General features: G+C 40.6%; 1 protein-coding gene across 3 annotated transcripts in view; it reads left to right on the top strand.

Annotated features, from left to right (window-relative positions):
- LOC121284474 (PC3-like endoprotease variant B) overlaps positions 1–17,560 on the top strand; it is an 893,918-nt gene that overhangs the window by 129,642 nt on the left and 746,716 nt on the right. For all 3 annotated transcript variants that reach the window (XM_041199978.1, XM_041199979.1, XM_041199980.1), the window contains exon 2: positions 13,045–13,234. In XM_041199978.1, coding sequence (XP_041055912.1) covers positions 13,045–13,234 — 190 coding nt within the window. The remainder of the gene's footprint in view (positions 1–13,044; positions 13,235–17,560) is intronic.

The following is a 17,560-nucleotide window of genomic DNA, read 5'->3' as shown; positions in this document are numbered from 1 at the left end:
ATTACATTGCTGCTTGTGGGAGTTTGCTTTGCACACACTGGTTGTTGTATCTCCTATATTACAACAGTGACTACACGTCAAAAAGTAATTCATTGGGTGTAAAGCACTTTGAGACATCCGATGGTTGTGAAAAGTGCACTTTAAAAGTAGGTCTTTCTTTACAAGTGAAACCTTGTGTTTACCCTAGCCATGAATTATGCTGTGCTGGAAACAAAATTTTCCCTTTACAACAGATAGCTTCCCCCAGACCAAAGTTGTTTTAGTCCCTGATGCTGAAGTAAACAAAATGTTTCCTCTTGTGTGACATTTTTGGCCCATGACTGACAACAGCTTTGCAATGCTGAGAGGGATGCTCTGGAATGCAACTGCATCAATTATTTTTTCAATAAGTTTTACCAGGTGTGCAGTCTCTATAGCAATCTTTGTCCTCTAAAGTACTGTTAAAAGTTTAACATTGTTAATATACATATTACCCCTGCAACAAGTCTGTAGCTTCAGTTAAATGTGTGCCCTGTGTTTATTTAAAAGCATGATATCTTTTGCAGAATGCAGTTTGAATTTGTTAATATGATTTATGTCACAGAGGAAACATAGTGTGATAAAATCACAGTTTATTGAATAGGTATAATGGGTAGGAAATCCAGTGACTCATTAATCGGGATAGCTCTAATGGAGTTGAAATCATTCCATTTAATCTTTTGTATATTTCCTGTCTCTATTGCAGTCATTCACCAATTGGTACTCTGTACATTGTTCTACCCTTTGTGCTTGTGATGTTTTGATGACTAATCAGGATTGTCTGCAATAAATATATCCCCTTGACTCTGTTAAATATTTATTCTATTGAAAAGAGAATGGTAGTCTGTGTAGCAATAATACTCAAGACAGAGAGTTGTATTTTATACAATTATCTGTTTGTTCCCTTTCACTGTTCCCACTGTGAAATTTATTTCTTGAAAATTATAGACAGAAATCCCATGAGAAAGGCAGTCCCTGTCTACAGTTTATAAAGGCAGAAATCTTTTCAGTTAGTTACAGCACTCAAAAAGCAGTGGTGAGAAGAGATTGGCTAGTTCTGGTTCATTAGCAGCATTAATCATGCCAAGTGGTGCTGAGGGAAAAGGGAAATTGGAAATGAATGACAGAGAGGAAAGGAAAGATGCAAAAAGGATAGTAAGAATGAGGAGAGGGAAGGCAGAATGAATGGCTTTGAAGGAGAGGGGAAAGAGAGAAGTGAATAGCAGCAAAGGAGCAAGGAATGGGTTGTATGGCAATGAAATGGAAAAGGAAGTGGGTCAAAGCTGCAAATGTTCACCCAGTGGGCAGGGAGGACAGAAGTTTAATGCAACAGAAGTTGTGCTGAGGAGAATGGGTAACAATCTGAACTGAGGAAATTAGAGAAGAAATAGAGGGTGGAATTGTTCCACCTTTAATATTAAATATTTAATATTTAATAATTAAATATTTAAATATTTAATATTAAAACCTTTAATATGTTGGAACCAATTCTGGGACCCAACCTCAGATGGCTCAGAGGTGTGCTGACAGGGGGAGTATTCTGGCTGGTGGGGGCGGGGGGGGGGGAACCAATTAAGAAGCCATCTGCACATTCACTGTCCTCAACAGGTTTTCAAAGTAGAAGCACAGGGCATTAAGGCCCATTTAAATGGAGGCCAGCAACCCTTACTATAAGATCAGTGGGAATGCTGCTGAGGGCCGGGCTGCCATTAGCATGTGTGGAGCAGGTAAAAGGTTTACTGCAAATGGCAGTTGGAAACATATGTCTCCACAACTCCTTCACTCAATGACAAGGCCGCAATATGACCAGTCTTGCAATTTATTGCCAGGGAGCTCTTCAACAGCCTCAAAAGTACTGTGGCTCCAACTTTTCTTTGTGAGGCCACCTCCTCCCACCTGCTGGGGAGCCAACACAGCGAGGGGGCCATCCGCCACTTTTAAAATTCCAACTGCATCCAAAAATAGCAGTTAATTGCCCTTTTAAGTGCCTTGATTGGAAAGCTGCTGCTACGAGGCAAGCATTTGCTGCCGCAGGTTGCCCACCTCTGGGATTATCCCCTGGAGCTGGAAATAGGTCGGGGGCCAACCAATGAGCAGGGTTCCAAATTTTCACACCACCCCTCCGCCCCGCCCCCAAAGCCACATTGGTGGGGCTGATAAGGTTCCGCTCAGAGTGTCAGTTTGAATGTGAGAAGTGGAAGCAAAATACCAGCTTGGTCTGAAAGGAGGGAAAGAAGAATATCCGTTTGAATGAGGGGGCAGAAGAAGACTGAGACGTTGAATTGAAGAAGCAGAGTGAGAAAAGTATTGCTATAATTTGGGAGTCCTAGAGCAAGAGGAAGTGGAAGTGCGATCCTCTTGATCTCCTACTTTAGCTCCCATTTTTAACAATTTCGTCTTTGAGGAGATCCATTGATCTCCTAGATAAGTCCCCAGGTGAAATTGGGTAAATTATTAGTTGAAAATCCAAATGCCTTTTTTTTTAAAGATTAAAATTGTTTCAATTATAAAGGGTTAAAAGTGAGTAAAATTAACGAGAAGCTTAAGATTCTAAATTTAAAAACTCTAAAGTTTCCCTAGACAGATGTCCAAATCCTCAAGAAATGCACTACCCCTCTCTAATGTAAGTGAAAGAAGTTGATATAGCTACAGCTTCAGTGAAAAAGCCCAAGAAATCACTCATTTTCACATGTCAGAGGTTTATACTCAGAGCCGCTCTTGAGCTGTTTGCCTCTGGAGCTGTTTCAGCTGTTTTGAAGCTGCTGGTCAGTTTTTGCTGCTTTCATTGTGAAGTATGTTTCTTGGGATTGCTGAATTTGAAACTGAGAGAAATGAAAGTGACATATAAACAGAAAATGCTGGGAATATGCAGCAGGTCAGATAGTATTTGTGGAGAGAGAGACAAAGTTAATCTTTTAGGTCAATGAACTTGCGTCAGTTCTGACAAAGGAAATTGGCCTGAAAAATTGGCCCACATTTTACAGTGGTAATGATAGCTAAACTGTCAGCAGAAATCCAGAAGTTGCTGTCAGTGATTCTATACATCTCCTGAGGGTGTGCTGTTAAGGTTCCCCCCAGGCTGCAATCAATGGGAAATCTCTGAATTGATGAAAACTTCCATTCATTTGCTGTTTGTTTTGCTGTAAAAACCCTTGTTAAAAGAGGTCCACCTGGGTTTCAAACATTGTACTAAGTTCATGATTTCTAATGAACACCCTCACCAGCCCCGAAAAGCTAACGTAATAATTGTAGAATGCCAAATTTCTCCATTATGATAAAATTCATTTTTTTCAAAGTTTATCTTCATTTTAGTTTCTATCTTAATCTAGTCATAATATTCATTTTGTTATCTTAAATTTTAAGTTAAAAGTAAAAGGATTCAGTGCCTTTAACTTCTTGGTTTGCTGTCAGTGAGAATGCTGCCATGTGATTGGCTGTTCATCCTTCTTGCTGACATCACTGCTGCAACATGTCTAGAGAACCCCTTGACATCAGAAACGTGGAAATCTGTGGCACAAAGATTATTAAATTCTTGTGGTCACCACTGACAGAAATATCCAGACTCTCCTGGTTCTCTCTCCTGACAATACTGCCTGACCTGTTGAGTATTTCCAGCATTTTCTGTTTTTATTTCAGATTTCCAGCATCTACAGAACTTTGCTCTTGTTGGCCCTGGTGCCCTTAAGTAGTAACCTTGTGTGCCATTTAAATGGCAATGCTCTAAAAGGAAAGAAAGTCTTCTACCGTGCCTTTTACAGTCTCAAGGTGTCTCAAACACACAGCTTTACAACTATTTCATTGGCTGAAAGAGCTTTGGGACATCCTGAGGTCATGAAAGAAGCTAGATAAATAAAATTGTAAGTCTGTTCAGTGAAGTACTTTTGAAGTTTTGTCACTGTTGTAATGTAGGAAATGCAGTGGCCAATCCATGCACAAGCAAATCCCACAAACACAATGGGCTGAATTTTGCCGTCAGCGAGCATTTAAATCTTCAGGAAGGTGGGCCCACAGTTAAATCAGCTGTCCGCCCGCAGACCTGTCAATTGTCAATTGAGGCCATTGACAGGATCATTAAAACAATTAAAGGACCTACCCATCCAGGTTGGTGGGCAGGCCAGGAGCCCCAGTGGGGAATAGAAAAAACATGAAACCTCATCCACCGGCGGGATGAGGTTTCATGTAGGGAATTAAAAAGTTTAATAAAATTTTAGTGTAAATTATGAACATGTCCCATCTCATGTCACATGAGGGGGACATGTTAAGGATTTTTGTTTTCTATTTTTAATGTTTATACAGCTATCAGCGATCTCCCTGAGGCAGCACTTAACCTCAGGGAAATGTGCGCTCTTTTGTGCGCATGCGCGAAACAGTGCACTCTCACATTTGAGGAATCCCCCCCCCCCCCCCCCACCCACACAGGAAGCGCATAGCGCTTCCCACTGGGCGTCACGCTGGGCGGACCTTAATTAGCCTGCCCACTTAAAATGGCGGTGGGGCCCGCTTCTCCAGCGGGGATCGGCTCCCCGCCCGCCAGAGATTGGGTCGGGCCCACCTGCCCGGTAGGCAGAAAATTCTGCCCAATGTGATAACGACCGAATAATATCACTGAGTCATGTTTATTGAGGGATAAACGATGACCAGGGAACTGGGGAAAACTCCCCTTCTCTTCTTCATAATAATGCCATCGGATCATTAATGTTCACATGAGCGGATAGACAAAAGGATGTATCTTTGACATTGTAGCACCTCATTAGTACTGCATCTAGATTTTGTGCTCAAGTCTCTGATATGGGACATGAACTCGCTACTCAAGAACCAGTTTTGCAGTCTCTAAAAATGTTAGGAACAGGGGGTCATGTCTTTGCAAGCAAGTTTCCTCCTGGCCAGTAAGCAGCATAGATTCCATATATTTTGCAGTCTATCAACTACTGTTGTTGGCACCAAAGCATATAATGCATCTTACTGCAAACTTTTAAGAAATGAGCGAAATGAAACATCAAACATGACAAGCATCTAGGCAGGATTCCTCCCAACTCGATGCACAGTATACCTATTTCTAAAATTGTAACTACGGCAATATTATCAGATTCATCTCCGTCATTGGCTTGGCATTTGTGCTATTACCAGCTAATTCATAAGAAATAAAAATGCCGAAACAGACAATTTTACTGTTATGGGTGTGTGAGTGCCTGTTTATCCCTTGAAGCCCAGGAGAATAATTGAACACGTGCATCTTGTGGCAGAACAGTAGTTACATTATAATTAAATATTCTCAAGGAATGTGTTATTCCATATTGTCTAAGCAAATAAAATATATATTTTAGTACTGCTAATGCTGACTTATGTATCAAATATTACTTGAGATTTGGTCTTTTCATTTTAATGAAAGCCTGTCCTTTCACAGTTGATATGAATATTGTACATTTGAGCAACAGGTTGAGGATTTTCATCATAAACCTTTGCCGATACTGTTCATTGTTCAATTATAGTGGTCAGTTTTAAAATTGTTATTCACTAAATACCTGGATTTAATTAGTATTGATGGTCTCATTTATACAAAGCCCATGCAGGCGCTCAGTTTGAAGTTAATCCAGCTCCAAATCAAATTAACCTTTTTGTAAAAGAAAAAATATGATCTTTACTGGTTTACACATAGATGTAATTATACATTTTGTTTACACAGTATTTACAAAACCAAAAAAAGGTTACCAGAACTGAGCGATTATAACTATCAGGAAAGACTGAACAGTGTCTTTTCTCTCGAAAAGTGAAGGCTGAGGGGTACCTTAAGAGATCTTTAAGGGCTAGAATTTGTTATCAAAATAACAGTGAGTTAAAGATTCACTCCTTTATTAGTATAAATAACCCAGCAATTAGTGGCAAGGAAAAGATAGATCATGTGACGCAAATCACCAAATATTGCTGAATGATTTGCATGCTCCACTGTTAGCCTTGTGAAAACCAGGGACAGAAGTTTCTCCCCGTCGGGCAGGCTGGGTGGGAGCGGATGCAGGTGGGTGCATAACTAATCGTTGTCTGCGATCGGGTCCGCGCCACCATTTTATGAGAATGGGCCAGTTGAGGCTCTCCCAGTGTGACACGCACCAGGAAGCACTAAGTTGGGGGAGAAGGGAGAATCGGGGCATGCGTGTGAAAGAGCGCAGAAATCTCCCTGAGACAGCTCCATGCCTCAGGGAGATTACTTTGATGTTGAAAAATTGAAATTAAAAAAAATATTCAGACATGTCCCCTCATGTGACAGTGTCACATGTGTTGGGACATGTCAATTGTAATAAAAAATTTTATTAAACTTATACACCCTTCATGAAATCTCATCCCACCCGTGGATGAGGTGCCTTAACAAACGCAAAGGCTGCCTGAGCTCTTTGCCTGCCTGCCAACCTTAACGTTGGACAGGCAGCCCTGTTCATTGTGACAATTGGTTTGTAAATGGCCCTACAGGCCTTTGACAGTTCAACGGGCATGCAGCTGACTCTGGCGCGCGCCTGCCAAATTGAAGATCGGAATGACTTGCGATGATGTCGGGACACGCCCGACATCACCGTGCATCATTTTACGCGTTGGCGAGCGGGTCCCACCCCCGCATGCTGACCAGAAGATTCAGACCCAGAGCTCACTGCCAATCTTCCTATGTGCATCAAGAAATTGCTGCAGTTCTGCTGTAAAAGTGAATTAAATTTACTGCAGAAAATTAGGATTGATATTTTGTGGTGTAAGGGTACTTGATAAAATATATATTATTGGAATGGCACTCAACCTTTGAGACCCAAAATGGAACAACTAAATTGCAGAGTTGCACTACTGCTGGTAGTAGATTGTTCTTCGAAGTTTTCAACATATTAAAATTTGACTTTTTTCACTTTGCCTTTCTGTCTTTTTTCTTACTCTCTTAAGCTTTTCTATATCTAATTTGACTCTAAATCACCCTATTTCCTTCTCCATCATTAACTCTGTTTCTTTCAGTTTCATTGGTTAAGAAGATAGACTATTGTCCAGTCATTCACCAAGCTCCCAGAGTGTTTAGTTACTATCAAGGAGTATGGAAGACTTGGCTTTGTTCCGAGCTTGGAGTTGATCATTTCCAGTGGTGGTCAACTCCATGAGAACACTCGTAAGAGCCAACCGTGATGCAGCATCAGATGGCCAATGTCTCAACTTTCATGGTAGCACAACCAGAAGCCACACAAGTCTGAGTGAGTGGAATCTCAGACTGATGCTCAGTTAACTGCTGTGTAGGTTCAAACTGCTACCATCATTGCTGCAGATACAGTGCCCAAAGAATCTTCCAGGGTCTCACAGCCTCCTAGCAATCTGTCCTTTAGCAGATTGTTGAGATTGCTGAGAACTGCCCCGAGGGAGTGACAGTGGTCCCATGCAGCACAAACCTGCTGTCCTCTCTCAATGTGACAACATTCATCTTCCTACCACTGCTGCTCCACCAATGCCCTTGTTGCTGCCTGCTAGCCAGCCAACCCGGACCACTGCCACCCATGCTGAAATACTGCAGTCCAAAGTTGAGCCTTCTAGAGCCAGAGCTGCATTGAAGACATCCTGCTAGGCCATCTCCCCCACTGAATGTCAGCAGCCTTCTGGCAGCTATGCCGGAGCCACTGGGGTGGCACTGGAACAGGCAAATGGAAGACAGACACTAAGGAAATGCACAAGGGTGATTAGTTCCACAAAGATGATTAGGTTATTTTGTATGGAATTTGAATGGCTTGTTTGATAAAGTTGATCTGGAATGTTTGTTTTGTGGTACCTTTAATTTTGACTTTGCAACATAGGAGCATAGGAACAGTGAAGTTAGGAGCATGAGTTGGCCATTCAGCCCTTCGAGTCTGCTCCAGCAGTCAATGTCATGACTTATCTGATTGTGTCTCAACTCCACTCTGTTGTCAACCCACCCCCCAACCATCTGCAACCACCTCCCCCCATAATACTTGACTCACTTGTCTATCAAAAGTCTGCCTTGAATAAATTCAATGACCCAGCCTCCACTGCTTTCTGGGGAAGAGAATTCCACATACTTTGTGTGAAAAAAATTCTCCCCATCTCCATCTTAAATGGTAGACCTCTTTTGTTCTTAAACTGTGTCCCCTGGTGCTAGTCTCTCCACAAATGGAAATATGCATGCGGTATCCACCCTATCAAATCCCCTCAGGATCTTATATGTTTCAATTACCTCTCATTCTTCTAAAGTCCAATGGGTATAAACCCAACATGTCCAATCTTTCTTCATAAGATAAGCCCCTGATCCCAGGAATGAATTGAGTGAACCTCCCTTGGCCTAGAGGACACTAAGCTGTGAGACTATTGTTGAATGGGGAATCAAGGTTGTGCTCACTGCTACTAAAGTCCGATGAGCCAATTACAGACAACCTGACCAGAAAGGGGATGTATGGGTTTCCTCCACCCTTCCTCTTCTGCTCACTGCACATCTGATGGCAAGGATCATAATGGTGAGATTGTCAGGATCATGATGAATCAGAAGATCATGATGAATCTGACTTAGTCTGGAGAGTACACAGTGGTCTTCCAGAGTGGTCCAAGCTGCTAAGGAGCTGCTTGAGGGCACCATTTTTTTTATTCATTCATGAAATATGGGTGTTGCTGCCCTGGCCAGCCTTTATTATCCTTCCCTAATTGCCCTTGTTCAGAGGGCATTTAAGAGTCAACCACATTGTTGTGGGTATGGAGTCACATTAGGCCAGACCAATTTCCTTCCCTAAAGGGCATTAGTGAACCAGATGAGATTTTGAAACAACTGGTTTACAGCAAGTGGTTTCATGATCATCAAATTCCACTATCTGCCATGGTGGGATTTGAACCTGGGTCCCCAGAGCATCCCCCTGGGTCTCTGGATTACTAGACCAGCAATAATACCACTATTCTATTGCCTCCCCATATATGGAGATGCTGCCCACTTGTGTTTGCGTTGAGCACCAAAATCATAAGCCAGGTTGTCAGCATGTAGCTGTTGTTATCCTATAGTCACCCTCTGGGACCTTCTTGGTGGTTCAGATGCTGATGGTACAGCGAACTGACACAGAATAAAGGCATCATGACTGCTTCCTTTATTCCTCTTCATCTTTGTCTTAAAAAGTAGACCTCTTATTCTTAAACTATGTCCCCTGGTTCTAGTCTCTTCCACAAATGGAAAAATCCTTAAAGTATCCCCTCTACCAAATCCCCTCAAGATCATCGAGCATTGCTCTGCATGATGTACTGAGTTTGGCCGCAAATCAGTTGGACATTCAGGAAATGGAACCCTTTGCAGTTGTGTAAAACTCTGAATTTAGATACGGTGTCCACAAAGCAACATGTTGGCAGTCAATGGCACCCTGCACCATGGCAACGTCTGCTGTCCTGGCAAAGCCTTGCATACACTCCCCTGCTTCGCTAAAGGCAATGCACTCCCTTCTCTTTGCGTACCATGCATCAGTCATCTCTCTTATATAACAGTACTAGCAAACTTCAAAATGTTGGAAATGTCACCTGTTCAAGCCTGGAAAGAACCCAAAATAAAGAAGTTTATGGACACAGTCACCATCACAGCCATTGGCTATACATATGAAATAGGAGCAGAAATAGGCCACTTGGTATGCCGAGCCAACTCCATTATTCAATAAGATCCTGGCTGATAGGTGTTTTGAATTCCACATTCCCATTTACCCCCAATAACTTTTGATTCCCTAACAAGGCTCTATCTACCTCTGCCTTAAAAATATTTAATGACCTCTCCTCCACTGCCTTCGGAGGCAGAGAGTTCCAAAGTCGCACAACCCTCTGAGTGGAAAAAAATTCTCCTCATCTCTGTCCTAAAAGGGCAACCCCTAATTTTAAAACAATGCCCCCTAATTCTGAACTGACCCACAAGAGGAAACGTCCTTTCCACATCCACCTTGTCAGTACCGTTCAGGATCTTATATACTTCAATCAAGTTACCCCTCGCTCTTCTAAACTCCAGTGGAAACAAGCCAGCCTGTCTAACCTTTCCTCATTAGACAACCCGCTCACTCCAGGTATCAATCTAGTAAACTCCTTTGAACTGCCTCCAATGCATTTACATCGTTCCTTAGATAAGGAGACCAAAAACTGCACATACTATTGGAGATGTGGTCTCACCAATGCCCTGTATAACTGACCATAACGTCCTTGCTTTTATGTTCAGTTCCTCCTGTAATTAAGGATAGCATTCCAAGCCTTCTTAATTACTTGCTGTACCTGCATACTAACTTTTTGTGACTGATGCACTAGAATACCTAGATCCCTCTACACCTCAGAATTCTGCAGCCATTCTCTGCTTAAATAACAGTCTGACCTTTTATTCTTCCTGCCAAAGCCTAGATTTCATCACAGCTACCCTTGTTTTCCACTGCTCTTTCGCTGAAGGAATACAGGGAATATGGGAGAAGTCCTGCCAAAATCCCTCTCCTAATATCTATCTATGTGCACTTCCATCATTGGATAACAATGAAAAACCCTAAGCAATTTCCCCAACCAAACTCTGAGGCATTAAGGCCAATTGTTATGTTCCTCCTCTTCTTCAACAGAGATCAATGGATTACCCTGGGATCTCCCCATTCTGTACAGCATGTCCAGTCACTGGCTAAATGTATGAGCCAATGAACTCAACTAATCCTGAGGGTCTTGATAGGGTGGATGTGGAGAGGATGTTTCCCTTTATGGGAAGATCTAGAACTAGGGGTCACTGTTTAAAAATAAGGGGTCGCCCATTTAAGACAGAAATGTGAGGAGAATTTTTTTCTCTCAGAAGGTCATGAGTCTTTAGAACTGTTTTCCTCAAAAGACAATGGAAGCAGTGTCTGAATAATTTTAAGGCTAAGGTAGATAGAACCTTGATAAGCAAGGGGATGAAAGGTTATTGGGGATAGGTGGGAATGTGGGGTTGAGGTTACAGTCAGATCGGTCAACTTCATATTGAATGGCGGAGCAGGCACGAAGGGTCGAGTAGCCTCCTGCTCCTAACTTGTGTATAACTCTGTATTTCTTAAAACGGAATTAGACAGTAAGGCATTAAATCAGGGGCAGAATTGTCCTGGATTTGCACTAAGTGTGGTAGTGGGCGATGTTTTACCCACTGTCCATGAAGGCAGGTTTTCACACTGTATCATCCCAAACCCGCCACATGATTTATGCATTCTCAGGAAACATGTCATTTCCATGGCGGGTGGGATCCGGTTTGCCTGCCACGCTGTCACCTCGCTGCTTCATCAAGCCAGGCACCACATTTAAAGTACAGCCGTGTTTAGTGCTTCCAGCCCAGAACTACAGCATGATGGCCCCGAAAGGCAAAAAGGCTGAAAACCTTGAGTGCCCTTTGAATGCCGTGGAGGCCCTCTGTGAAGTTTTCTACCCCTGCTCTGGCCGTAGGAGAGGCAGCAAGATTACCACTTCAACTTAGTAGGTGAGAACAGCGGTGGTCAATGCCAATGCTGCACAGAAGAAGTTGGCCATCCAATGCACATAGAGGATGAATGATTCCATCTGCGCAGCTAGGGTAAGGCAATCATCTCATCACCCTAAACTCTCACACTCAAGCCCATCACACTTTCACTGGCTTCTCACTCACTGCCAGCCCAAGGGACATCATCCATTCTCTCACACACACCTTCCCATCTCTATCTGGCCTCATCTCCTCTGGAGATTGCCTTCTCAGCCCTCACCATCTTGAGGCCACTTGCACAGATCAACATGTGCCCCCACACATACCCTGGGTTACCCTCCTTCCCCAGTACAGCCCTCATCCTGGAGCCTCTTCTCTTGACTGAGGCCACTTCTCCCCCTTCCCCAAACAAGCCCTAGCCCTGCAGCCATTGAAAAGCCACCTGCATATGGCTGATCTGGTAGGTGGAGAGCTACCTGCAAGGCCCCCTAAAAGTGATGTGGTGCTGTCTGTGAAGGCTGGCAGTGATGACTGTGAGTGCTGACTGAAGCAAGGTAGGCAAACAAACCTTGAAGTCCTAAGCGAAGTGCAGCCTGCCAAGTGCACGTCGCTATGTACCGTTGTGAAACACATCAACATGTTTTCCCTCCAACATGGGCAGACGATCCAGTGGAGTGGGGGGAGGCGATTCCAACAGGCTGGCCTAATAATGATAATGCAGATGTATTACAATGAGGTTCCAGGCATCTGATGGCGGAGAACGCGGCCCATTGGTGGGTGGAGCAGACAATCGCAAACTGGTTTCATGCCATCGTGAAACCGATCATGCCATATTGTCCGCTCATGCCACCAAACATGCCCGACGCCAGTGGACACGGAAAATGCCAGCCCAGAGCTCTGTGAGTCTTGGGAGTATGATTCATATTTTCTAACTGAGGATTATTTGGGAATCGTTAGGTTTTAATAAATCATCAGCTTGTTTAAAAGAGACTTGCATTTATTCAAACCTGTTGTAAATTTGTCGGGAAAATGGAAAATTAAAAACAGTGAGCAGCAGGTATATATGCATGTTAACATACAGTTACCTGGATTTATAAAAATAGACATAATTGGTTAAAATAGCCGAGAAATTACCCTTTATCCTGCAGAGATGATGTGCCCCCGCCTGCCCCACCAAGTTTCCAGGTGCATCTCCGGTAATAAAAATGTGAATAAACACATTTTTGAAAGCGGCGTTAAACATAGATTCGCTTCAAACCAGGACTCAAGGTTTCATTTCGAGTTTCTTTTCCAAACCTTTACACTCGTAGTTTGATAAAATGGAATTTGATCGTGTGGAGTTGTATTCTCAAAGTATCTACTTTGTGATGTGTTGGTTTCCGAAATATTCCGCCAGCAAAAACCTGGTTATTGTAAATGCAACCTTTAACAATATTGGCACAGACAGGTTGAGGCAAGTTGTTAACGTAATTCATAACATCTAAATGCAGTGCAGTGCAGTGTGGTGTTGATTAAATTTCTGTCATCAATGTCAGTTCGGGCAAGATTTTCATGTATGACTCGTGATAAGCGTTCTCTGATTCTCTTCCCATTTTCAGATTTACATTCATGGCCTTTGGAAAACCCGCCGTCTTATGTTTTTCCCTCTGCTACTTGCAAAGTACGTTGCTAACCACTAGAGGGGAGGAGACTGCTGGTCCCCTCAACTACTACACCATTGAGATAGACGAGGGAGAGGACGTAGCCAGAGACGTGGCTAAAAGGAATGGGTTAGAGTACGTCCTGCCGGTCAGTGCAACTGTTTTCAATATTGTATAACACTTAAACGAATTTCTATATATATATTTTTTTATTTTTTCAGTGTTATTGTGATAAAAATTTGCAGAAGGTATTTCATACAGCTGGCACTGCAGCCAAAAGCCACTGCTGTGAAAAGAGACATTGAGGGTGAAGGAAGATACTTGCACAGTTTAGGTTATTTAAACAAAAAAATAACAGATTTCAAGTTGTTAGTCTTTTTCTGCATGCCTTCAAATGTTTTCCTTATCACACTAATCGTCTCATGAATTTTATGAGTATCCTAGAAATTGCAAGCGTTTTAATGGAAATGTGCATGAAATTTGAAATACATTTCTCTTAAAAAAATAAGATAGATATGAAACCAGTTTAGATAATTCCCCTGAAGATAAATGCATGGTGCTCCTTTTAGTGTTTGGGGAAATGGTGACAATTATTGAGATGCAGTTCATGTGGCCAGAGCATAGTGCTCACATTCTCAATAAAATGAAACAGCTGTCTCCTTTATTTTCTGCTCTGTTACTTTAAGAAGTTGAAACTATGAATAGGGAGAAAAGGAAGCATGCATATTAAGTATCTCTGCTTCGCTTTTAGGTTTTATGTCTTTTTGTTAAGAAGTGGGTGTACCAGCATATGATCTCACTATTTGCTTGTAACTTTTATGTTTTTTTTCCCTTTATTGTGGACCATACTTGAAATGTAAAAGAACCCCATATATTTAGATAATTGATTGTCAGTTTATGCCAATACTTAAAAAAATAATTTTGAACAATTAGAAATCAACTGGAGGAATGTAAATATTATTGACATTTTATGATTCAAATCTAAATTATTAAACTAAGTTGTCAAATTTTATCTATAGAAATGCAATTGTAACATTTCTATATGTCTGATTTTGTTATTTAAGGCAAGAGATGCCACGGATAGTTAACCTTTTTGGACACTGCAAGTTCAACCTGTGTTGGTTATTTCATTGAGCTTGTCATTTCTGCTCCCAGAAGGTTAACATGCTAAACAAAAATCTAGCTGCAAGCTGGTAGGAATGACTCTTTGTGTTGCTAATTATCCCACTGCATAATTATTAATATCACGAGTGGGAACAGGAAACAAGCAGACACCAAATAGTTGAGAATCCTATGATTCTGGCAGGAAGCTAGCCTGCATTAATAAAATGTGCCTGTGCCATTATCACAGTAGATAGAAGTGTTCCTTGTTAAGGATCATTTATTAACTGAGATCATCTTTTAGTTCGCCTTGGGGTAATGGCTAATGTCAATGGCAAATTTCACAGTTGTCTAGAGAAATGAATTAAATTTGCAATAAAAAGCCCCTTTGGCTTGTTGTACATGTTCATTTATTGGAGTAGTTGAACTAGAAGAACTGTAAGGCAACCAAGAACATCGGCTTAATTTTCCTTATGTATAATAGTGACCTTTTAGCTCTATGTTGGAACAATACATATTATGAACTGGCGAATGGAATTTAAAGTCCAATCTAGTAGTGGCTCCAGGTGTGGAGTGCCAGAGACATGTAGCATGCAGTTCTTTGCTAATATGGTCCATTTTTTAAGTTTTCTCTGGGGAAGGGGGGTTGGTAGAAAGTGTTATAGCTGTGAAGCAACAGGATTTTTAATTTTTACTTCATGATAATGACCAGTCATTATTTAATTTTATGAAAGTGTAATAAATACTTTAAATATATGAGCTTGCTGTGTGTTAGGGTGAACAATTTCCTTGCTTATATTAGTGTAATATAGCTACAATAAAACTGCTGATAGTGACAATTTGTGATTTACCACATTACAAGTTTCCCTGTTTCAGAGCAGTACAAGTTTCCAATGCTTTCAATGAAACGGACAGTAAAGGCAGGATGTGTACTTATTGTTTCACAGCTCCAGCTCACGTTGTTTTACCACCAATCCAGTCCTTTTGAGTCCTGGCTAAAGCTTATTTAGTTTGCCAATAGTTGTAATTAGATCAGGATTTATAACAACATGACCAATTTAGAATATTTTGATTTATTCACTCATTCTGTAAAAAAACTTTGAATGTAATATAGTCAAAACTTCCTATGTTTGGGAAAAAAATAGCAAAATGATCCATTACAAGAAAACATTTATGAATGAAACATTAGTCTTTTTAACATGCATTAAACTGAGATCTGTGAATGGGGATAATAGATTGAGTGCATTCAATGCACTGAGTGGCATTATAATTGAGGCAGATGATGGACTTGTATCAAGATTAAATGGTTAAGGCAGTGCCTGGACTAGAAATTCCACAAAATGAGACTGGATGGAATGTACTTTCTATGTTGGAATTTTATGATTAGATTTGCTTTGCTTAGGTTAGGAATGAAGAAAAAAGGCAGTTGACCAGTGTAGTAACTCATTACTGGAGGTTTCACTAATAAAAGACCACAATCACTAATAGCTTTATGCTGCACTGCTGAAAATGTATTTTTGTCGTTTTGGTAATTATTTTTGAATGAGACTAATGAGAAATAATTTTGTATATTTGAGCTATTAATCTTACTCTTAAATAAATATATTTTGCCCACTTCACAACAAATAATTAGAAAAGGTTCACATCTCAGTATGAATGATTAGCATAAAGGTCATTAAATCCTCAAAGCATAATGATTGTCTTTTCCCTACAGCAGAATAACAGAACTCAAATTTAGCAAGGTCAAAGGGTAGATTGCCTCTAAAATTTCACACTGCTCCAGTAGGCTTTCACCAGGTGCAGAGTTTGCCTCAGGCTATATTTTTCCATGTTTACCTTATACTGTAGTGTGAGTAATGGACAAGAGTATATGCTTTTATACAATAGTTTTTTTCTTCAAAAAATGTGAATCATTCAAAATATATAATAGATGAGTTCAATGAGAAATATGGTAGTGATAGTGCACACTTTACATTTCTGATCAAACTTGTTAGGTTTCATGTCTGGGAAGAATTGTATCTGAAGTAATTAATGAAGCAGAACTGGAACAGCACTGAACCACATCACCAGACATTTAAATTCACCCAGAGATAAAAACAAAAAACTGCGGATGCTGGAAATCCAAAACAAAAACAGAATTACCTAGAAAAACTCAACAGGTCTGGCAGCATCGGCGGAGAAGAAAAATGTTGACGTTTCGAGTCCTCATGACCCTTCAACAGAACTCAGGTTCTGTTGAAGAGTCATGAGGACTTGAAACGTCAACTTTTTTTCTTCTCCGCTGATGCTGCCAGACCTGCTGAGTTTTTCCAGGTAATTCTGTTTTTGTTTTGGATTAAAATTCACCCGTCTGACTTCTACTGAGTAACAAATTTCAATTTAATACAGGTAAAAGAGTAGATAACATAAGGTCTTTAAAAGATAATGAGAAACCAACATTAAAGTTCAAATAAATAAAGTTTATATGTTCTGTGCAGTATTTATTGCATCTAAACAATAGGTACCTGTGTAGGGAATTTAAATGTAGATGTGGTGGGTTTAATAACTGCTGGAGTGATTGATTTTTTTCTCCTGTATTTGAATTCTGGAATGTTCTTTAATGTAAGGTAATCTCAAACAGCATTGAATTACCCAATTACTTTAAACAATTAGCACAGTAAGAAAACAAATTACCTTCGGGCCTGAATCATTTCAATAATGGAATGCATAAAAGTACAATTCTTAACATCAGTTAGGAAAAGACATTCTAAAATGCCACACACATGTAATGTCCTGAATTAATTATCATGCTGTTGTTATCATTGCTGAATCTTATTAGTATAGTTTGAAATATAACATCCGATCCTTGTTATAGTATTGGATTGTGATTCTCAATACTGAGAAGCATCAATCAGAAACCATGCAGAAAAGGTGCACCAAGCACAAGGATACTTTAAGTCTCATTGCCTCTTATTTTGCTTTGAACTATAATTTATAAAGTCATCAATTCTGAATTATTAAACAGTTATAAATATAAATAATTCACAAATTAACAAATAAAGTGACAGCCTATTAATCAGTCTGTGTATTTGTTTACATCCCACTGAAGACTGGGTCACAACATTAGTGCCATTGAGGTTTGCACACTTTTCACTGCATTTCCACACTCATCTCTGGGGGTATAAGACTGCTGATCCATTTTAATTCTTTGTTTGTAGACTAGTACAACCATTAAGAGCATGGAACTTTTCCTTTTCTGTGAAAATGAGGCAATTTCAGTTAATTTTGCTTTTGTTAACATTTTTCCCCCAGTACTGAATTTGGATTTATGGCTTTTGCAAGCATTTCCCCTAGTGTGGGAGGCGTTGTACACTTTTTTAAGCACTGAAGTTTA

Source organism: Carcharodon carcharias, chromosome 11 (genome assembly GCF_017639515.1).
Source record: "Carcharodon carcharias isolate sCarCar2 chromosome 11, sCarCar2.pri, whole genome shotgun sequence".
NCBI classification, from domain to species: Eukaryota; Metazoa; Chordata; class Chondrichthyes; order Lamniformes; family Lamnidae; genus Carcharodon; species Carcharodon carcharias.
The sequence above is the reverse complement of the archived record's forward strand: the minus strand, read 5'-3'. Positions and strand labels throughout refer to the sequence as shown.